Below are 21,813 nucleotides of genomic sequence, written 5' to 3'. Positions count from 1 at the left end.
TGGAGGCAGTGGGGTTGTTTTCGTTTGGTGATGACTCTTGAGGGTGCTGGAGCCCGGGGAACGGTCCTGCGCCGGGGTAGGGTGGGGGTGGGGGGTGTTAGGGTTCCTCCCAGAGCGGGAGCCCCGCGGCGAGCTGAGATCCTGCTCTCTGGTGGGTTTCTGTTAATATTTAAAAACTATCGCCAGCCTTCGCCGATTTATGGGGTTTGGGTTGGTGTGTGTGTGTCCCCCGGAATGATAAATAAATAAATAAACGGATAAATGAATGAATGAATGGGGAAAAAAAAAAAAAAAAGCGCTACCTGGCGGTTTATGGGTTTTTTTGGAAGGTGGGTTGATATAGGTGGGGATCTTACGGAACAGGCAAAAACAAATCCCGGGGCGCGGTGCAGGCGGCCAGGGCCGTGCCCCGCAGCTCGGCGCCGGGGGGGGGGGGGGGGGGGGGGGGGGGGGGGGCAGGCGGGGATGCTGCCGGGGGAGGCCCAGCCCCAGCCCGGGGCGGGGGGCGATGGGGGGAACCCTCCTCTCCGTCCCCCTCCTCCGGCTGGACCCCGCCGGCAGCCGCCGCGCCCGCAGCGCCGATGGGGCGGGCGGCGCAGCCGGCTGCGTTTTGGAGCCGGGTGATTTCTGTCGTCCGTCTGTCTTTCCTTCCTTCCTTCTGCCCCCTGCCATCCCCCCGCGAGGCCGTCGGGGCGTTTCGGCACCGGGAGCGGGCGGCGCTGCCCCGACGGCGCCCACCGGGACCCCGCAGCTCCCGGCCCGGCGCCGGGAGAGCCCCCTACAGCGCTTCTCCCGCCGCGCCCCCCCTTGCCCTGCCCTCCCTGTTTGTTTTAGTTACGAATTTGTTGTAGGTACCTGAGCCGGAGCCCGGGGAAGAGGCAGAGCGGCGGCTGCCGGGCCCGCCGATGGCACGGAGCCGGGGCACGGCCGGGCGGGCGGCAGCCTGAGCCCCGGCGCCGGGACTGCGCCGAACAGCCGCGGGAGGAAAGGTGCGTGGGGCTGGGCCGGGGGCTGCGGGGACTCTGTGTGTGTGGAACACAGCCCCTGTCGGGGGTGCTGCCGGAGGAGGAGGGGGGTGTCGGCTCCCGTCAGGGCTACCCGGGGGTGTGTGTGTGTGATGGAAATCGTCTCCCCCAGGATCTCCCTGCAGAGTCGGGGGGAAGCCAGGCCCGGGGAGGTCGTGCCGGCGCGTCGGGGCGCTGCCGGACCCCCGTGCTCGGCGGCGGGGTGCGGATAGGTGCGCGGGGGCCGCGGCGGAGCTCTCCCGCCTAGGTGTGAGCTGATTATTCAAATGGGCAGCCGAGGACCTGGGGATTGGAGGCTCGCCCGGCCGCTCCGTGCTATATCACTCGGGCACCCACGTCACTGCAGCACTTGTCCTCCTCTTCCTCCTCCTCCTCTTCTTCCTCCCTCCTCCCTCCTCCTCCTCCGGCTCCTCCATCGCCTCCGGGCGACTCTTCGCCGCGAAACACTGCGAAAACCCACCCAAGGAGCAGCAGCGAAAAAAAAAACCCCAGCCCCAGCGCCGCTCGATCCCCCCCCTCCTCCCTCCCTCCTCTTCCTCCTCCTCCAGAGGCACCGACGGAGGGGAGGGAGGGCTGGGGACTTTTTTTTTTTTTTTTTTTTGGGTTGCTCTCTGTCGTCGTTTGTTGTGGCTGTTAAATTTTAAACTGCCATGCACTCCACTTCCAGTATGCTGGGAGCGGTGAAAATGGAAGGCCATGAGCACACGGACTGGAGCAACTACTACGGGGAGCCCGAGGTAAGGAAGGGAGCGGGGGCTCCGCCGCCCCCCGCCCGGTCCGGCCCGCCCCGGCGGGGTCCCCGCGCCATGCCAGCCCCGGGACCAGGGTGGCTGTGGCATCGGGCGGGGCGGGCAGGGCTGCGCGGGGCGCAGGCGGAGCGGCGGGGGGTCCCGGGGGGCGCGGGCCGGCGGGGTGCTGCCGGGCGCGCGCCCCTTTTTCCTCCCCCCCCCACCCCCCCCCACCCCCCCCCCCCACCCCCCTAGGTATTTTTCTCGCTCCGGGCAGGGATGTCCCTTCCCCTCCCTCCAGCTCCCCTTTCCCGGATTCACCGATCCTGCTGCCACCCCGTCGCTTTTTTTAATATATATATTTGTTTTTCATTAACGAGAAAAACAACCACCCCCCGCTCCGGGATTTAACCCTTCCCGCCCAGTGGGGCACGGAGCCCCGGGGCTGCAGAGGCTCTTTACCGCCTGCGATCCGAGCGGGGCTGGGGCTCTCCCCCCCCCCAACTGCTCCCCGCTCGCCGGGTTGCCCTTGTCCTCGACGGGACTACCCACCTGCCTCTTCCCCGTCACACCACCCACCCACCCCCCATCTCCCTTCTCTCTCTCGCTCTCCCCTGCAGAGCTATTCCTCGGTGAGCAACATGAACGCGGGGCTGGGCATGAACAGCATGAACACGTACATGACCATGTCGGCCATGAGCACCACGGCCAACATGACGGCTGCCACCTCCATGAACATGTCCTATGCCAACACGGGCATGAGCCCCTCACTCACTGGCATGTCCCCCGGTGCAGGGGCCATGCCTGGCATGGGCTCAGCCGGTGTGGCAGGGATGGGCGCCCACCTGAGCCCCAGCATGAGCCCTATGGGGGGCCAAGCAGGCTCCATGAACGCCCTGGCCCCCTACACCAACATGAACTCCATGAGCCCTATCTACGGGCAATCCAACCTCAACCGCTCGCGGGACCCCAAGACCTACCGGCGGAGCTACACACATGCCAAGCCGCCCTACTCCTACATCTCCCTCATCACCATGGCCATCCAGCAGTCGCCCAACAAGATGCTGACGCTGAGTGAGATCTACCAGTGGATCATGGACCTCTTCCCCTTCTACCGCCAGAACCAGCAGCGCTGGCAGAACAGCATCCGCCACTCGCTCTCCTTCAACGACTGCTTCCTCAAGGTGCCCCGCTCCCCGGACAAGCCGGGCAAAGGCTCCTTTTGGACGCTGCACCCCGACTCGGGCAACATGTTTGAGAATGGCTGCTACCTGCGCCGCCAGAAGCGCTTCAAGTGCGAGAAGCAGCTGGCTGCTAAGGACAGCGGCGGGGCGGGCAGTGGAGCAGGCGGTGGGGGCAAGAAGGGGCCTGGGCAGCCCCCCAGCCAGCCCCTCGGAGAAGGCAGCTCCTCAGGGGGCTCCGAGGGCTCAGCCGGTGCCGAGTCCCCAGCCAGCGCCTCACCATGCCAGGACCACAAGCGTGCCCTGGCCGACCTGAAGGGCACACCGGGGCTGAGCCCTGGGGAGCCGGCAGCCTCACCAGCCCAGCACCTCCTGGCCCCCCCGCATGCCGGCCTGCCCCACGACGCCCACCTCAAGCCTGAGCACCACTACGCCTTCAACCACCCCTTCTCCATCAACAACCTGATGTCCTCCTCTGAGCAGCAGCACCACCACCCTCACCACCACCACCACCACCACCACAAAATGGACCTGAAGGCCTACGAGCAGGTGATGCACTACTCGGGCTACGCCTCGCCCATGCCCGGCAGCCTGGCCATGGGGCCCGTAACGAACAAAAACGGCTTAGAGTCCTCCCCTTTAGCCGGAGAGACTTCTTACTACCAAGGTGTGTATTCCCGGCCCATCATGAACTCCTCCTAAAAGGGCCGAGGGGAAAACCTCGCCTGGCGAGGGGGGAAAGCCCCCTGTACCCCCATGCAGCCCCCCATAGCAGAGTGATGGACTATGAACGCTGTCGAGCACGGTACATATATATATATATATAGATATATATATCTTTTTTTTTTCCATTGGCTCCAGATGTTTGCATCCGTTTGGGAAACAGCAGTCGCGTGTCTTGCAAGCATCTCGGCCCGAGCCAGGGGCAGGCGTGTTGGTCATCCCCCGCCGCCACCGGCCCAAAGCCACCCGTGCCCGGGGGGGGGGCGGCTGCAATTCCCTTGGTTTGCCTTGTGGGGTGGTTTGGTTTTGTGGGGTGGGGTGGGTTGGGGGCGAGGGAATGGGGAGAAGGGGGTTTCTGTTGGGCTTTTTTTTTTTTTCGTTGTTGTCGTCGCAAGGAGGTATAAATATATCTATTTTTTTGTGTGGAAGTGACGAGATAAAAAACAAACCATAAACAAAACGAAACCCTCCTTCATTGTGAAACCCATGCTAGTTTTGAATCCGAGGACCAAAAGTCTTGTAATGTTGTAAAAAGGGGGATAAGTGGGTGGGGGGGAAGAAAAAAAAAAAACTATGAAAAAAATTAAAACAAAAAAAAAAAGTCAGGATAGGTCGTTGTAATTGAAACAAACACTTGATGTTACCGGGAGAGTAAACTACTTGGATCTGATTAATTTATCGTTTCTGTATGCTTTATTTATGGCTTATAAATGTGTATTCTGGTAGCGACTAGCCAGATTTTCACAGAACTATATTAAAGTGTTATTGGCGGTTTTTTTCCCCCTGCTTCTCTGTTCCTCTGGGACTCGCCCGTCTCCGCTGCCGCCCCCGCCGGGACCCCCGCCAACCCCGGCCCTGCGGCCCCGACGGCGCGGCCCGCAGCTCCCGCCGGCTTCCCTCGGAGGGGCTCGGCCCGATGCGGTGGGTGGAGGTGGGGTGTTAGCGGGCGGAGAGGGACGTCCCGGGGGTCGGGAAGCCGGTGTCCTCCCGCAAACCTGGGGAACGGGAGCGGGGACCCCCTTTTCCTTCTGGGGAGGGAAGACCCGGCACGGGACCCTGGAGCCGGCATCGGCGCGGGACCCCTGGCCCCGCAATTAATTAATTGGGGCGGGGGGGACGGGCATGACACACACTGGGGCTGGGGGAGGTAGCACATCGCTGCCCTCGCCGGGGCGGCCCGGGGGGTCACCCCGCTACCTCCGTGGAGCGGGTAAATGGGCGGCGAAAGGAAAATAAACCAGAGAGCTTTTCATTTTGCCTTTGAACACCTCCCGGCGGCTGGGAGCCTCCCGGCTGGGCCGCGAAACCCCCGGCCGCCTCGCCGGCACCCCCGGCAGCCCGGCCGCCCTCCCCCCCCTGCCCCTCCGGTCCCCCCGTAAATGCCCTGCCCATCTTCCCAACCACTTGTTGTTTTTCCCACGCGTTTACGGCAGTCATAGATGTTGCTTTCCGAAATAACATTCAAATCCTTCTTAAAATTCCTCATTGTCCGCGGGAAGAGAAAAGGGGAGAAGGGGAGAAGGGGAAAGAGGCGGGGGGGTGGGTGGGGGTGGGGGGGGGGGGACCGGGGGACCCTCCCAAAAACAAAACAGGGATCCAGCCAGAAATCTGTCCGTCTCTATACGGCAAGGACACACACGTTGTAACCGAGGCATGCAGCGCGCCTCATTAGCACATAAAAGGCTCCCGCGGGGACGGAGCACGGGCGCGGGGGTGCCGCCGGTTCGGGGCGCGGGCGGAGGGCTCTGCCGCGGCTCCCCCCCACCCCCGCCGCCGCTCCGGGCCCGGCCGAGGGGCCCTCCGGCTGCCGCGCAGGCACGGCGCTCCCGCCCCGCTTCGGGGTGTTTTTAGTTTTTCTTTTTCCCCTTCCTCTGGCCTGGTTCGCGTTGAAATGTAAGGATGAGGATTTGAGGAAAGGGTGGGGGAAGGCAAAAAAAAATAAAATCCCCATGCTAAACGTTATTTCTTTTCCTTTACACCACCCGGCATTTTTCTCTCCCCCCCCGCCCCCCCCCCCCCCCCCCCCCCCCGGTTCGCCCGCTCCCAGCCTTTCTGCAAGTGCATTCTGCTCCTGCCGGTTTAAGCAACTGTGATCTGTGAATAAACAAAGTCAGTAAACAAAAAAAAAAAAAAAAAAAAAAAAGGGGGGGGGGGGGCGGAATCTAGATCCAAATTCCAGGAGGGTAAACTTTCAACACCACGTCATACTTCAGCAAATTTACACAGATATTATATTGCGTCCCTTTCCTTCCCCCCCCCCCCCCTTTTGAGCCATTGTGCTTAACTGAATTTTATAAAGCTGATCGATATCTTGGTAAAATATTCATTTTTAAACTAGCGGGCAGCGAAATCTTTGCTCTGTGCTAAAGTCAACAGTAGCACAGTTCCAGCTCCCATAAATGCCGGGATGGTTCCAGCTCCCGCAGAGCCGGGCGCGGCGGGCCGGCGGCCGGGGCGCAGGTAGGTGACACCCGCCGCTCCTTCCCCGCTTCCCGCTTCCCCTTCCCCTGGAATTCCCACCTTCGGCTTCGCTCCCATCCCTCCCTCCTCCTCCTTCGCTTCCCCAGCTGCCCCGGAGCCGGCGGGGAGCGCCGGCGGCGGCAGCGGCCGGGCCGGGGCTGCGGCCGGGCCGGGGGCGCAGGGGCTGAATGCTCACCGCCGCTGCGGCCCCGGGGCCCGGGGGGCTGACCCCGACGCCCCCCCCCCCCCCCGCCCCCGGCTGGGGGCCGTCAGCAAGGAGGGAAGGCGCGGTGCGAGCGGGGAGGGGGACAGAGGGGTGCTCCTGGGGGGCGGGGGGCGGCCGGGCCCGAGCGGGGACGGCCGGGGCGGCTCGGAGCGCCCATCCTGCCCGTGACAGCCCCGGCCCCCCTCGCTGGCGGGTCAGTCGTTGTGGCTCCCTCGGAGGAGGTGGGAGAGGGCCGGGGGTGTGCGGGGCCGGGCTACCTCCTTTCTCCCGTTCCTCCAAGCCGGACACTTTTTACAATTTTTTTCAATTTTTTTTTTTTGGTCTTTTATCCCCCCATCTCCTTTTTTTTTTTTTTTTCCTTTCGTTGTCCTCCGTGACACTTTCTTGTTCAGGGCTGGGAGCGACCACGCCGCGTCCGTCCCACGGAGGGGCATTTCTGCCGTGTCCGTGACAGCGGGGGAAGTGCCGCTGCCGGTGCCGGGCAGGTCACGGCCCGGGTGCCTGCTCCCGCGCGGGCGAGAAAAAAAAAATAGGGCCAGAACAATATGGGGGAAAAATAGGAGGGAAAAATAGGTAAAAAAATAGGAGGTGGGGGGAAATAGGGGGAAAAATAGAGGGGGGAAAAATGGGGAAAGAAAAAAAAAATCCTCGCCCGTATTTCCTCGAGCGAGGGGAAACTGGGAGTTTCGGCGGGGACGGCGGCGCTTCCCGAGGTCCCGCTCTGCGCGCGGGCACAGGGCACGGCCGCGGGGGGGACGGACCGGGACAGCTGCCGGGATGCTCCCGCGGTACCGGAGGCCGGGCGGGCGCGGGTGCCCGCGGTGCTGTGCCGGGTCACATCGCCCCGGCGGGAGGGAAGGCGCACGGCGGCTAATGGGCTCTCAATAATTCATAACAGCCCGGCCCGCTCGTAATGCGGCTCCCCGCGCTCGCCAATTACTTGTCATTAAACGCCTGTCGCCCGCGCGGGGAGGGGGGACGCGAGCGGGAAGGGCCCGGCCCGCGGATCCCGAGCATCCCCCGGGGGCCGCGCTGGCCGCGGCCCGGCCCAGGCGGGGCAGAGCGGCTCAGCTCCCGCCGCTCCCGGTGACCGGGCCCTGCGCCGTGACCCCCGGGGGACACCGCCTGTCTGCCCGCCACTCCCGGCTAGTTTTTCCCCTCTTCTCGCAGCCGAGCATCCACAGCTTCCTCAAGCGCCCCCCCCCCCCCCCCCCCCCCCCCCCCCCCCGCCCCCGACTCCCCCGGCTAACGGCGGGGCAAAGCGCTGGGCTCCTTTTCGGCCGCTAATTCCCACCAAACCCAACTTTATTTTTCAGGGGGACGGCTGGATTCAGTGGGATGAACTAGGGGCGGCTGCGGGCAGCGGGGGGGCAGCGCGGTCTGGGCACCTCAGCCGCCGGCCCGAGCCCCCACACCAGCCCCGATCCCCCTGCTGGCCTGCCCGCAGTTATATAGATTTTTTTCCCTGACTTCCCATCCGCGTGAAGGGAGGGCGGGGGGAAGGCACTTTTAATTGTTCGGGCCTCTAATGACATGCAGCGATCGCTCAAAAGACATCAAAGCACAAAGAAGGTGGCACAGCCAACAGTGGGTACCACGTCGGGCAAAGGGGGGTTCGCTGCCCCCCCCAGCTGCCTCCTCCCCGGGATAACGGCGGTGCGGGCCGCCGGCCCTGCCCGCCTCGCCGCCAGGGCTGTAGGCAAAAGTGCATTTAGCGATGATCTTAAAAAAAAAAACCAACAAAAAAACCAACAGAAAAAACCCAACAAAAAAAACCCAACAAAAAACCAACACCGGACAACTCGGGGGTGAGATGAGTCTAATTATTGCTGGTTCTAAAAAGAGCTGGAACACCCAAGTAGGGCTTAACTCGTCTCCTGGGAAACTGATGGAGACCTATTTTACAAGCTGTAATTCTGCTTTAGACTATTGCAGGCTAAAGGCAGTTCACACTATCCTCTTTCTTCTAGAAATAGTCCTAATCCTATATTTCGGCCGGGCAAAGTCCGCTTCTGCTCCGCACTAGATTAATCCAGAAACCACATAAAACCAGGTAGGGAAGAGGATGGAAAAGGGGAGGAGGAAAAAATCGTTCGAAGTTTGTTACCTCTGCCCTGCCTAACCTTCAAAAGAGTAAATATTAAAGGATGATGCAGAGCCCGCCGGCTCCTTATGTGCGGGACAGTTTGGTGGCCAGCGGCGCTGGAGCCGGGGCGCCGGGGCCGGCGGGGGCGGGGGGGCATCGGGGGTGTATTTTTCCGCTCCCTCGCTGCGGTCGTTCTCCCAGGCTCGGGCTCCCACGGCGGCGAGCGGAATATTTATCCTTTCCCGACGGAGCCGGGGACGGCGGGGTGGACAGCAGGGGGAAAAGGGGAATTTGGTAGGTAGTTATGTTTATTGGGGGGCGGGGGGGGGGGGGGGGGAACCACAACACCTTAAAAAGAAACCAAGCCAAACCAAGCCAAAAAAATCCAAAATAAAACAACAACAAAACAAAATAGAGAGAAAGAAAGAAAGAGAAGGAAAGAAGGAAAGAAGGAAGGAAAGAAACAAAGAAAGAAAAAAAGGAAGGAAGGAAAGCGGAGAAAGAGAGAGAGAGGAAAAAAAAAAAAAAGAAAAAGCAAGGAAGGAAGGAAGAAAAGGAAAAAAAAACCCCAACAAACGAGTCCGCTCACAGCCCCGGCCGGGCAGCACCATCAGGGTTTTTTTCCCAATTATTCTTTTAGGAGCATTCGTGTCCAGGGCTCGGGCTGTCCCCGGGCACAAGCTCCGCTCTAAACGACGGGGACAGGTTTTTGGTGTTTTTTTTTGCCGGTCGGAGGGGCTTGACCCGCCACCCTGCCGTGCACCTGAGCAGCCAAGGGAGCAGGAGGGCACGGCGGGAGATGCCCGGGCAGAGCCGGGGGTGTGAATCGGGTCCGTGAGGACGGGAAAATCTGCAGCGAGCCCGGGACGGTTTTTTGGGTGGGTGGACGGATGAGGAGATGGAGGAATGGAGGGAGGCATGCAGGGATCCACGAAGGGAGAAAAGGAGGGATGGGGCGAGGGATGTAGGGATCCACGAAGGGAGAGAGTGGTGGATGGAGGGATGGTTAAAGGGATGAATGTAGGGAGGGAGGGAAGGAGTGATGGAGGGATCGATATAGGGATGGATGGAGTGACGGAGTGGTGGATGGAGGGATGGATGCAGAGATCCATGGAGGGAGGGAGTGATGGATGGAGGGATGGACGCAGGGATCGATTGGTGGATGGATGGACAGAGGGAGGGAGGAATGGATAGAGGGATGGATGGACGGATGTCTGGTGTAACGGTGGGATGGATGGCATGGCGGGCAGCGGTTCGTCCCGCCGCTGCTGCCCGCAGGGCCTGGCCCCCCAGCCCGCAGGGCGCCGTGGGGCGCGGGCACCCTGGCGGGGAACGGGCGGGCCGGGAGCCGGCGGGAGAGCGCGGGGCTGCGCGGCCGGGCGGCGGCGGGGGCAGCCGGGGGGGGCCGGCAGCGGCGGCTCCGCCGGGCCGTTATGTTTGCAGGTGCAGCCGGGCGTGAAATTGCATGTTAAAAAAAAAAAAAAAAGAAAGAAAAAAAAAGAGAAAGTTGGGTTTTTTGTTTTTAAATCCCCGCAAATGACGCGGAGGCGGCTCCGCGGGGGCAGTGGCTGGAGCGGGGCTGTGGAGGGGGCGACTGGTCCACCCCCACCGCCACCCGCGGGGTTTGCGCTTTGCACACGCGTGTGCGCTGGTGTGCGGGGCACGGTCGCTCCCGCCGCGCCGGTACGCCCCGAGCTGGGGCCGGCAGCTCCCGCCGGGCCCCCGCCGCCGCCCCGCGCTCCCCGTTCCTGCCCGCCTTGCACTGCAGTGCCCTGTCTTCCCTTCCCTTTCTTCCCTCTTTTCCCCACTTTCTTTTCCTTTCTTTCCTTTTCTTTTAATTTATTTCCCCCTTTCCCCCCTTTTATTTTCCTTACTTCTCGTTTCTTCCCCCTTTTCAGTTTCTTTCTCTTTCCCCCATTCTTTCCGTTTTTTTCAGTTTCTTCCCCTTTCCCCCCCTTTCTTCCTCTTCTTTTCCATTCCTTCCTTTCCCCCCATTTCTTCCCCTTTTCCCCCTTGCTTTCCCCTTTTCCCATTTCCCCCTTTTCTTTCCTTTTCCCCTAATTCTTCCCCTTTTCCCCCTTTCTTCCCCCCCCTTTCTTTCCCTTCCCCCCCCCCCTCCCCCCCCCCGGACACTCACAGCTCACCCCTCCTCGGAGCCCACATCCCCCTACACCCTCTCCAGTTCCCCCCAGCCACAGAGCCCCTTGCCAGGCACAGAGCAGCCGGGTAAGGCTGTGGGCAGCCCTGCTGCCACAAGGATGGGCGCTGGGTGAGGACCACAGCAGCGGGTCCCCCCTGCTGCTCCCCGACCTACCAGGGGCTGGGTTTTTTTTTTTTACAAACCACAGGAGCAGAAAAGCCCCCAGCATACCACTTGCTGCAGGCAGCACGGGCTTCTGCCACCAGATCCTGGCTGCTGGGGGATTTCTACCTGTCCCGACCGTCTGCCACTGCCAGCACCATCTGAGTAGGGCCAGAGCAAGGTGCTCGCCCCTGGCTGGGCAAGGAGTGGCTTTCTACAGGTTTTTGACTCACACAAGCAGTAAAAAGAATGAGCCTCATCCCTCTGCAGCAGGAAAATAGCTACAAAGCGCCAACAGCACGGAGAAGTGTACATGTGGTGATTTTACTTCCCCACCTGGTACCAAAGGCATCAATATTGAAGGATTCTGGAGACCTTGAAATGCTTTGCTTGTCACCAACAGCCTTCTGCATGCAGCAGGGCGGCCGCGCGGTGCTCCGCCGGCTGCCGGCACTTACCTTCCCCTTCGCTCTCCTGTATTTATTTTAATAACGGCACAAGGGATCAGTGTCAGGGGTAGCTGGGGCAAACTTCTGGGCTTCGCGGAGCGTGCTGCTGCCATGTGTGCATCCCTTATTAAAGCCACAGATTCCCATCTCCGATTGCCTCTTTGTGTCTGTACTTGTATGTGATACCTGTGTCACGCTCCAGTAGTTCCTGACAGGAATGGGGGGAAGCGTTATCCTGGCCTAGAGGAAGCTTAAGAAAGCGCTTTGCCAGGATGGATCCTTTCAGGCTTCAAGGAAGTGGGAAAAAATAATTGTAACAGCACCTTGAGAAAGTTGAGGAGTTAATTAACGGAGCTCTTTGAGGGATGCACATTGGTGCTATGCTGAGGGGGAGCTCAGAAAGGGTTTTGGAGAGGAGCATGAACTCTGACAGCCAAAAATACTCCCAAAGTGATGAGCAAACTGCTTCCGATGCCAAAGCTTTCCTACCATGCCCTACCTTGGAGATCCCCCCCTTTCCTCCGCGCCACGTAACCATTGCACATGGCAGGGATGTTTCTATCCCCAGTGGCAAGGAAATGGGTGTCCCACAGGAAGGGATGGATGTGCAGATGCGTGAACCTGTTTGCTTTGTCGTAGGTTTGCAGCAGCGTAGCTGCCCTACTGCCCTGCATGGGGCTGTGCATCACTCCCAAGCTGATGGCCTGGGAGATGGGGGGGACAAACACGATGGCCCTGGCGGGGGAGGCAGTGGGGCGGGGGGCAGAAGGTGAGTTTTGTTTCAAAAGGGGTTGCCAGCACTTTCTGTCACCCCTGGGTCCAATCTGAGACATCATTAGCAAACTAATAAAATAGCTGCAGATGTTGAGTCAACGGCAGAACATGTTTCTCTAGAGCATCCTGAAAAACTCTTTGGTTGGAAAGTCATCAGCCTGCCCCTGGTTTTCCCTTTGTTTCATCTCCTTTCCTACCTGCCTCCCCCCCACCATCGCTTCCCTCCTGTCTAGATTTTTAGGGGGAGAAGAAGGAAAAAGGCTGGAAAGGGCCTTTTGCATAAGGAAAGGCAAAAATCTGATGCCTGACCTGGAGAAATGCCCATGTCCAAGCCCACAGCACAGCTGCCAGAGCCAGGAGACGTGTAGAGGCCCTCAAAGAAATAAAATCAGCGGGAGGCAGGTGCTTCCCTGCCTGTCGGCTGGAGCGGGGCTGCATAGTGCTTTCCCTTGGCATGAGGATGCTAGGAGGAGGAATACATCAACCAGGGTGACAGGCTCTGCCGCTGCAGAAGCAGGGACGGGGGTTCCGCAGAAATAAGAACACCCCGTGCTCGGGGGTGTGTGTGTGTGTGTATCTGCTGAAGTGCCTCTTAACCTTTTCTGTATCCTGTTACTAGAGGGGGAAAAAACCCACGAGGAGTTCCTGCTTCTTCACCTAAAGGAAAAAAAAGGGGGGGGGGGGAAAGGAAAAAAAAAAGAGAGGATGCTATTAGCCAGCTCTCCTAAGACTTTGGAATCCATGAAATCAGCAAAAAGCCACATGCCAGCCAGGCCCTGGGAAAGGGAGAGGGGGAGAGAAGGCACCCAAGCTGTGGCAACAGGACAGGGCACTTGATCCGGGCTCCTGGGGCTCTGGGCTGTGACATTGCCAGGGCAGGTATTTTAGCTGCTGTTAACACAGCAGCTGCTGGTTCCACTGGGGGTGTTGAGGCTGCTTAAGCAAAATCTGTACCCACTGATGCATTTTTAAAAAATTGGGAGCATTTTCCTCTACTGCGCTATGTCCTCTGCTCCCACACCCCAAAAATGTTACTCCAGTTTACACATTAACCCAATTCAGTACACCTGATCCCTCACCTGATAGCAATATCCTTTGCTCTATGAAAAGGGATATTTTGGGTCAGGAATGGCTCCTGTTGGGGTGAGGCAAGGACAAGTCATCTCAGGAGTGGCTGATGTTTGCAGGCAAGACCATGGAGAATGAGCAAAGGGCTGGGATGCTGTAGGGTTTGGGATGCAGTGGGGTTTGGGTGGCTGCAAGGTTTGTGATGCAGCAGGATTTGAGTGAGGTCTGACAGTGTTTTGGAATGCTGCGGGGTTTGTGATGCAGCAGGGTTTTGGGATGCAGTGGGATTTGAAATGCTGCAGCATTTGGGATGTGACAAGATTTGGAGTGCTGCAGGGTTTGGAATGCAGCAGGGTTTGGGATGCAGAAGGTCCTGAGATGCCAAAATGCCCTGAGGTTTCAGGCTTCCTGCAGGGTGCAGGGGATCTGTCCCTGCTGTGCTGCCTCTGTCGCCTTACTTTCACTCTGTTCCACCCCGCAAGCATGTCTGGGCTCTGCCCAGAGGTCCAGCCTGCAGTGAGGATGCTCCAGGGCTCTGCTGCCTGGGAGCTGGAGAGGGATAGGAGGTGGGTCCGTGCTACAGCAGGGAGCAAAGAGAGAGCCAGCATATTTTTCCCGAGTTACTTATTAACCACTGTTCATTTGACAGGATCAATATTTCAAGCAAGGGAGTAAACACTTAAGAAGCACCACTCTGCTTTGCTCTCTTTTCCTTTGCAAAATGATTTATTTTCTAAAATGCATCTGCCTAGAAAGGAGGCAGCGCCTGAAGCCCGGTGGCTTTTATCTGCGGGATATGCAAAGCACATTTATTTCGTCTTTTATCTCTCATATTGCATGTTGATCCCATACATATAGATTGATTTTGTTCAGGTAGATAATGAAAAGTCAAGTGGAAAATTTACACAAAGGCACTCAGGATCTCGACTTTCTATTGGTATATAAATTGGTTTATTACTTCATTCCCTTAAACAGGGACTTTCACACTGGGGAACACTTTAAAATATATCATGTTTAAACACAAAACCATTTACCTTTCATGTGTTTTTTTTCCATCAGTAATTTCCTCGCCACTTTTGTTAATTACCAAAGATATTTGTGTTTAAACAAGGGTTCGCTCCTTCTCCATCCCTCCAGCAATTCATCTTCCTCCTCTCCTTCCCGTTGCCCGAAAAGTCCTAACGGGAGATTTCCAAGCCGCCAGCCGTGCCCACTGCACCGACATGTTGAGTGCTGGGGATGACAATGCCTTGGGAGCTTTTATTAATTCCCTATAAGCGGCTTTCATTTCGCCACCCTCGCCTGGCGTCAGGCGCGCCGCCGAGGCGGTGAATAGAGGGCACAGTATGTGAGAGCACAGCTTGGAACAAAAAAACCCCAAAACCCACAACTAAAAACCCTACCAAAAAAACCTAGAGGAAACGTTATTAATAAACATCTTCTGGACATTTGGTGGTTGGTATAGGCTGCTCCAGCTTAAAGCAATTAATTCAGGATACTGACATAAACTCTCCAGCTCTTTGACAGCTTGGAGCTGAAATAAAAATGCTAGTTCTCCAGGGAAAAGGAGAGGATAGTTGGCTCTTTTCTGGACTGTTTGCTTATAGGCCCAGAGAGCAATCTTCCTCGCAGAATGAAATGCAAGGACACAAACAATGTACCAGGGAGAGAATAGGAGATGGGAATGAACAGTTTGAACTATTTGCTCAGCAGAAGGGCAGCCACAATGCTCGGCCAATGGCTTTCCCATGCATCAACCCGGCTTCTTAGCCCCTTTTGTTGTTCAGCCTCTTCCTCCGGCCAGATAAGAGCACAGCTGCGGTGTCGCGGCTAAGTCAGGCCTTCTACTTATCCACCCAAATCTCGCCTCGCCTCTACTGTATTTCCCCCGGCGAAACGCCCTCTCCCTGTATCAGAGATGCGTTTGCCCCCAGGGCCGCTTGCCAATGCTCAGGGGTAATTTCCCCCCCTCCCCTCCCTCACAGCTTGCTTTTGCTTCTTGGAGGATGGGTAGGAAACCCTCTTTGGGCACTCGCTGTTGCCACTATGTCCCCTTGTCCCTCGCTCAGGTCTCCTTTCTCCTGGCGAGGGACGCGGGGCTGCGTGGCTGGGAGCCCCGGGTAGGCACCGGCGGTGCAGCCTGGCACGCATCGCCTGAGTGCGCCCCGGCCGCCCACCCCTCCGCACACGCCCATAATCGCACCCACCGTCGGAGCACGCTGCCCTCGCTGCACGAGTGCTGTGCTCCAAACGGTAGAGGACATGGCCACGGCGGGCTGGCGGCGCAGGGCTGCCAGATGCGGCGTTTCAGCCTTCCCCAAGGCACGACCAGCCCGGAGTGTTTTACTGGCATCGTCCTTGCAGGACAGTGGTGGGATCTACCTCCCGCGCCCTGGGTGGAAGCGATGGCAATTGCTGACGGCGATATCCTTGCAGGGGCAGGTCCTGCTGCTGCATTAGGCAGCCGCCTCCATTCCCCTTCCCTCCCTGCGCCCAGCGTCCCTGAAGATCACCCTCCCTCCTCTAATCCACCCAGGCCACCACTTGTTTTGCTTTAAGGATGTCATTGCTGATAGGGCAGGCAAATGCTGTAATTAAAAATAAATACGTAGCAAGGTCGGACGCTAAGGCGCAGGCTGGTCTTACTCTCTGAGCTAAGCGCTGATGCCGATGGGGATGCTTTGCTATTTTTACTCTTTGTCCTACCCCAGGCTGTTGGTTTTGGGAGCCGGGCTGCACTGCGTGGTTCTGTTGTAATAAGGTTTATTTAGCTTGAAAGGGTTTTACGAGGTGAAAAGGCAAAATGCTGAGGACTAAAGAAAATGCCTGGCTGGCTGAGATCACATTCAGCGTTTGTAGTCACAGAGCACACCTGCAGGAAGCACCAAGTTTAAACACTGCTTCTGTCACAAAAATCTGAGAAACCGACAGGACTTTTTTGTTGTTGTTGTTGTTGTTTTTTTCTTTTTTTCCCTTTTTCCCCTTCTTCCCTGGTGGGTGGTCAGGAGGATGGGCTGAAAAGCAGGAGGGCTCCCATTGTCTCTATGCTGCCTTAAGAGCTGACCCCACGTGTCCCTGAAGTCGCCGAGCACCTGGCTGTCCCCTGCGCCCAGGGATGCTGCATCTAAGGGGACCACCTGGCTGTCCCCTGCACCCGGGGATGCTGCATCTAGGGGACCACCTGGCTGTCCCCTGTGCCTGGGGATGCTGCACCTAGGGGACAGACACCCCTCAAGCAATCGAGAGTGGCCCAGAGGTGTCTGGCTATGCAGTCCCTCAAGAAAAGAGTTTTTATGACTTCACAGCAGCAGGATTTTTATGCCCAAGTGGTATCTTGCCTCCCCTCATGGCTGGGGTCCTCTTTTATTTACTTGTATTCGTATTTCAGAGAACTTCTCAGGTGGGAAGGGATCCATAAGGATCACCGGGTCCAATTTGATTGCCATTTTGAAGGCACAGTGCGGAAGAAAAGCTGACGCTGGTGTTCATTTTAGGGGTCCCAGGCTCTGCCGTTTCACCAGCAGCTCCAGCCTCATACCTGACAGCTCTGGAGCATCCCCTCAGGTCCCTAAAATGGTACAAACCTGCCCAAACCGAGCCCTGCAGGCGGCCAAAGCAGAGCAATCCCAGTGGCTCAGCCTGACAGCAGCTCTGCCCCCGTGAGACCTGCCGGCATCTCACCCACCTCGGGCATCGATCTGCTCCTGGCCCAGATGGGTTAATTAATGAGACATTAAAGAGGCGGAATGACACTTCCCACCACTCACTTACGGTGCTAATTTCCAAACCACTCCGCCATAGACAAAGAGAAAGTGCGGTTAGTGCAGAGTAATTTGCTCTGTGTTCCTGGCGAATGAATTTAGGGGAGCAAATATAGTTATGCAGAATTTAAATTAAAGTTGACACTAATGTAAATACAGCAATGCAACTGCATGTTTAAGAAATATGATGAGGCTACGGTTTTAATCAGGTCCCTTTAACTCAGGTGGCATTTTAAATCCTTGCCATTTAAATTGGATAAAATCCATAAGCTGGGAGAAGGAGCGTCAGAGGGAAAGTCGGTGGGCTCGGCTGCGGAGCGTGGCCCAGCTCTGCCCCAGCTCCTTCCCAAGGATTGCCCTGGGCACAGGAGGGGTACCTGGGCTCAAGGGACAGTCCTGCAGCTCTTGGAGGGAAGATCCACTGACCTCCTCACCCGGAGAGGGATGGGGAGAGCATCCCCATGGCCTGCTGGAGACTTTCCAACCTGGCTAAAGCCCAGCTCCAAAACTCAGCAGCTCTCCGACCCTCCTATATCCATTGCATTGACATTTCATGGAAGCACAGGCACTCCCCACCCGCATCCATGTAACATCAAATATGACATAAACCCAGCAATCCAACCCTAGAGCATCTTTATTTGTTGCCCCATGGTGCAGCTGAAATTTTTTTGGGGGAAGGGGTGTCTGTCAAAGTCTGCAAAATTTCCCTGCTGCTTTTGAAGGCTCTGTTTCCAGCCTAAATCATAGACCTGGGGCTTTGGGGGATTGGGAAAAAAAAATACTAAAAAAGCAAAGCAAAGAGGAAAGAATGAGCCTGCCTCACTTACTTCAAAGCGGGGTGATCCTGGGTGGGAGCATGGGTGCTACTCAATAACAATAGGCATTAACTGCAACACGGCCCAAGCCACTTAACAGGAGCTCTGTAACCTGGCAAGACCCAGAGTCGTTTCTGTTACAGTTACCAGAACAATATATTTGGCAATTGAATTCTTCTGTCTTTTTTTTTTTTTTTTTTTTCTTTTCCAAAGTGAATATAATGCATCTGGCAGGAGCACGCTACCAGCACGGCTCTGCCACAGGTTTCTCTGCCACGAGATCAGGTCCCTTGGCGCGAGGCACCACCTCTGCCACTGCCTGTACAGTGCCAGGGCTCGCTCGCCTGGACCCCGGGCAGCTGCTGGGACCCGGCCCCCACAGACCCTCACCCAGCGCTGGGGATGGGCTTTGCCACGGCAGGGTGGAGCGGCGCTGGGGCACGCCGCTTCTTTCCCTGGGTCACCTTGCTCCTGGAGGGCTTGTCCCTGGGGCTGCTGCAGCACCTGCAAATGCGATGGGTGGGAACCGGTGGGAGAAGCACACTGTGATGAAGACGATGTACCAAGAGAGCATTGAGCGTCCTTGGCATCCAGCTGTCCCGTGCATCCTGCTCCAGATGGTGCTGGGACAGGGCTAGAGCGAGCACATCTCGCTTCGCCTCCACCCATTTTCCCCAGGAAGCGCGCCTGGGGTGAAAGGTAGAGAAGATGGGTGTGAAAAGACCCTTGTCAGATATTTCCCCTTTTTTTTGTTGTTGCAGTTGTGCTGGGGTTAACCAAGCCACAGATGCTTCACGCAGCGATGGTACGAGATGAGCTGGCCAGCCCGGAGCAGTGGCCTCGATGTGTGTCCATACACCTGCACGGAGCTCGGTTAAGCTTCATTCTCCTCTTCCCTACTATAAATTGAAGCCTGTAGCTGTGAAGGGGAAGCAGCCTCTGCCGCAGCTGAGCTGGGTCAGAGCTCCTCATCACCTGGCCCCTTGCACCCAGGGGCCACAGGTACCGGCTGTTCCAGAGGAGCCAAATAAATCCCCCTGACAAAATGCAAGCAAAGTTAAGTTTATGTCCATATTGAGGGAGCTTTGCTCCAGTACCAAGATAATAGTAGTAGCAATAATAACAATAACAATAACAATACAATGATGATGTTGATGACAATAATGATGAAATAACAACCACAACAATAGCAATAATTATAATATCAACTGACAACTTTTGGGGGGAAATAAATTTTTTCTTGAGATTTTTGGACAGACTACATTTCATTACTGGGGTGCCTGAGCTGGAGGCACTGCTGGGCTCGTGTACCGTTTAGGCACCCAGGATCTGGCCCGGGGGGCAGGGGGGTGCAAAAGGGATAGCTGGGGGAGTCTGAATGGGTCACACATCTCCCCTGTGCATTACCATGCAATGCAGGAAATTCCCAGCACTGCGCATGAATGGACTCGTGTTATCCCAGGTAGGTCCTGCCTGGCAGGGATGCTTCCCACAAGACATCTCTGGCTTCTGGCCCTGTCCCAGCCTCCCAAATTCTGCCTGCCTGCTTGCCTGCTGCCTCAAACAGAACCCGCTGGCCTGGCCTTGCAAAGAATTTCATATTCCTGTAGCTGTCCTAATCCCCCGGTGTGACTCAGGATTGTTAAAATGCCTAAGAGAGTAATAAAAAGTGTTATAATGTCATTAATTTCGCCCCCTAGATATCCCGGCTGCCCTGCTACAGAAAAAAAGAGATATTGCAAACGTCCAATCTGGTGAAAAACACCGAGAAGGATTCAAAGGAGGGGGGAAACTCCTCCAGAAAGTGAGGGGAAAAACCTGGGGAGCATCTCAGGCGGTGGGTGATGCACTCCTGCTCTCTGGGGGAGGCAGGGGGGTGCCAGGTAGGGGGATTTTACCCTGCGACCATCCCCCAGCCTCTTGCCTGCACACAGATGCCTATGTCCACAACTCCCCCCCAAGGACTTAATGAGCTTCCAGACAGCTATTGTCTTGACAAATCTGATTGAAACCAGCCAAGGAGTTCAAGGGTTAGGAGGGGAGGGATGCACAGACAGGGCGACACCAGAAACCCTGTCTGGGTGGAAATCGAAATAAATGGGGCTCTTACATAGGTGCGAGCTGCAGAGACCTTTGGAGCAATGATAATTGATGCTGAAGAGCACCCGAGTGGCCCTGACACACCGTTCTTTAGTGTTTAATTTCTGGTGGGTGACGTGGGGAAGCAAGAAGCAGAGAAGCTGATGAAGAAGCAGAGAAGTTGATGTGATCTGCCCTGATTTTGCTGTCCAAGCCCTCCCTGGGTACAGCCAGCGAGCGCTTTCGCTTGCAGGACTGACGGGGAAGTAAGAAAGTGGTTGTGCAGTGATTTTAGTTTGCAAAGCCAGTTTTGGTCCCACCTTTTTTTCCAGCTTTTAGGGAGAATTGCTTCCATGGTCTGGATGGGCCCCAGGGTCAAAGGTGCAGTAGCTGCCCCGGGAGGATGAACAGCCCTTATCAAGAGGCTGGGGCAAAGTCCAAATTGCTCAACACATTTTGGGCACTCCTTGGACTTTGCCAAATGCATTTGGAAGGGGGAAGGTGAAGCAGAGGGCATCACTGCTACCCCCAAATTGCTTCTGCTGTGAAAGCTAGGGAGCCCCTGGACCAGCAAAGCCTGCTCTGCTCCTCTCTGGCCAGCCACACTGGGTGGGTTGATTTTTTTTTTTTACATCTTGAGACCGTCAGGAATGTTTTCCATGCACGAGTGTAGTGCATTCAAAATCCCGAACCCACCTTCATCTCAGCAAGACCAACAAAGATAAGAAATAGTGTCTAAGTTGGCTGAAATTAGCAACTGCATCTGCCACACAATGCCCCGGCTGCCATTAGCTGTGACCGGGGAATGGCACTAGCAAAGTATGCTGGCAATGTTTAACAAACCATCCGTCTTTTACCTGGTCCTACTCAACAGAAACCTTTGTTTGAACCACGGGCCTATTCAGTCATGCTGCTGTCTGCTTATCGGGAAGATTAATTTCCTAGGTATCACTATATTAATTTTAAAACCAGCCTTTATTATTCCCAGTCCTCCAGTGGGGTGGCGGGAGGGTGAGGAAGCATTTCTGCTGCTGATGGGGACTCTGGGCTCCATGCTTGCCCGTACCAGCGTGACTCATCCCCGTTGTCTGCACCCATGCTAAAAACCCAACGCAGAGCGGCAAATCCCAACTCCCTCCCACTCCACAGATGCCCACGTTCTCATCGGCCTTTTTTTGTGGGGGGAGGCTGCACGGCCTGTGTCACCTCCCGCATCACCCCAGCACGACGGCTCATGGCCAGGATCCCATGGCGGAAGCATCCCAGTACAGCCCCCGTGGGTGTTCAAAGAATGAGGGGGCATGATACCAGCCCTACCATGTGGAGGGGTGCGGGCAGCGAGCCGGGCGAAGGCGGCTGTCGGGAAGGCGGTCATGGCGGGGGGCTGAGCCCCGAATTCCTGGCAGAGTGCTGTGCACACACGTCTTATCTTGCCTGGCTGTGTTTGCGCAGCAAGGAGCCAGCCACCCTGGCGGGGAGGGAGGACGGCCAGCACCCACAGGAGTCCCCCAGCTCTGGTCCCTTCCACCCCTGTGTGCCAAGGCGGGTCTCTAAGCTATTTTGTGTGCTGCTTCAGGCTTTTTAACAAGATGCTGGTGTCCTGGGGCTTAACCACCCTTGACGGACCTGCTCTCTGTGACTTGCCTCATCTTAGCTATTGTTCAGGATGGTCATTCATACTGCCGGTCACATCCATACCCTGTGGCACTGAGATCCACCCAAGCACCCGGTGAAAAAACCCCAAAAGATCATCCTGTCTATTTCAAAACCGGTACTTGTTTTATTTCCTCTGCTCATTTCTCATGACAGGGGAGTGGTAGGTCACAAGCATCACCTAGAGATGCCCCAGCACTCCCACACCACCTCTGCATCCTCTTGAGCCTGTGAAACATCCCCTTGGAAAGGGGTCTGCCATGAAAATGTTTGTGCTGCATGTAAAGGTGACCGATGCCTGCCTGCAAGTGAGCCAAGCCCTTTCTTCCTAGACCCAGTGGGGTGAAGGAGAGGGGATGCAGCGGGTCCGGATGCCCTTGCAGGTGGGTGGGAATAAGCCCAGGGTGCTGCAGGATGGTGGGGGCAGCTGTGACTGCGTGACCTTCCATTACTGAAGCCTCCTGATTTCAGCAATGTCAGATA

At 57.0% G+C, this 21,813-nt stretch overlaps 1 protein-coding gene and 1 long non-coding RNA gene across 5 annotated transcripts in view; both read left to right on the top strand.

The window, feature by feature from the left end:
- The first annotated feature begins 861 nt into the window (after window positions 1-861).
- FOXA2 (forkhead box A2) lies at window positions 862-3,962 on the top strand. Of its 2 annotated transcripts, XM_040612329.1 has the most exons (3): window positions 862-989; window positions 1,693-1,762; window positions 2,374-3,962. In XM_040612329.1, the coding sequence occupies exons 2-3, from the start codon at window positions 1,694-1,696 to the stop codon at window positions 3,634-3,636; spliced, it is 1,332 nt and encodes a 443-aa protein (XP_040468263.1). In that variant the 5' UTR covers window positions 862-989; window position 1,693; the 3' UTR covers window positions 3,637-3,962. The 2 variants fall into 2 exon arrangements, with proteins under 2 accessions (XP_040468263.1, XP_040468262.1); XM_040612328.1 differs by lacking the exon at window positions 862-989 and having other exon boundaries at window positions 1,637-1,762.
- Window positions 3,963-5,925: 1,963 nt separating this feature from the next.
- The window catches only part of LOC121096233, a 54,011-nt gene continuing 38,123 nt past the window's right edge, over window positions 5,926-21,813 (top strand). For all 3 annotated transcript variants that reach the window (XR_005830405.1, XR_005830404.1, XR_005830406.1), the window contains exons 1-2: window positions 5,926-6,117; window positions 18,360-21,713. This is a non-coding gene — a long non-coding RNA (uncharacterized LOC121096233). The remainder of the gene's footprint in view (window positions 6,118-18,359; window positions 21,714-21,813) is intronic.

The sequence above is a fragment of the Falco naumanni genome, chromosome 12, assembly GCF_017639655.2.
Source record: "Falco naumanni isolate bFalNau1 chromosome 12, bFalNau1.pat, whole genome shotgun sequence".
Classification (NCBI taxonomy): domain Eukaryota; kingdom Metazoa; phylum Chordata; class Aves; order Falconiformes; family Falconidae; genus Falco; species Falco naumanni.
This window is presented reverse-complemented; position numbering and strand designations above follow the sequence as displayed.

Bases quoted from the DNA above. Each gene is read 5' to 3' on its own strand.
- FOXA2 (XM_040612328.1), top strand. From the start codon at position 1,676: ATGCACTCCACTTCCAGTATGCTGGGAGCGGTGAAAATGGAAGGCCAT. The intron at 1,763-2,373 runs GTAAGGAAGGGA...TCTCCCCTGCAG, and splicing joins ACTACTACGGGGAGCCCGAG to AGCTATTCCTCGGTGAGCAA.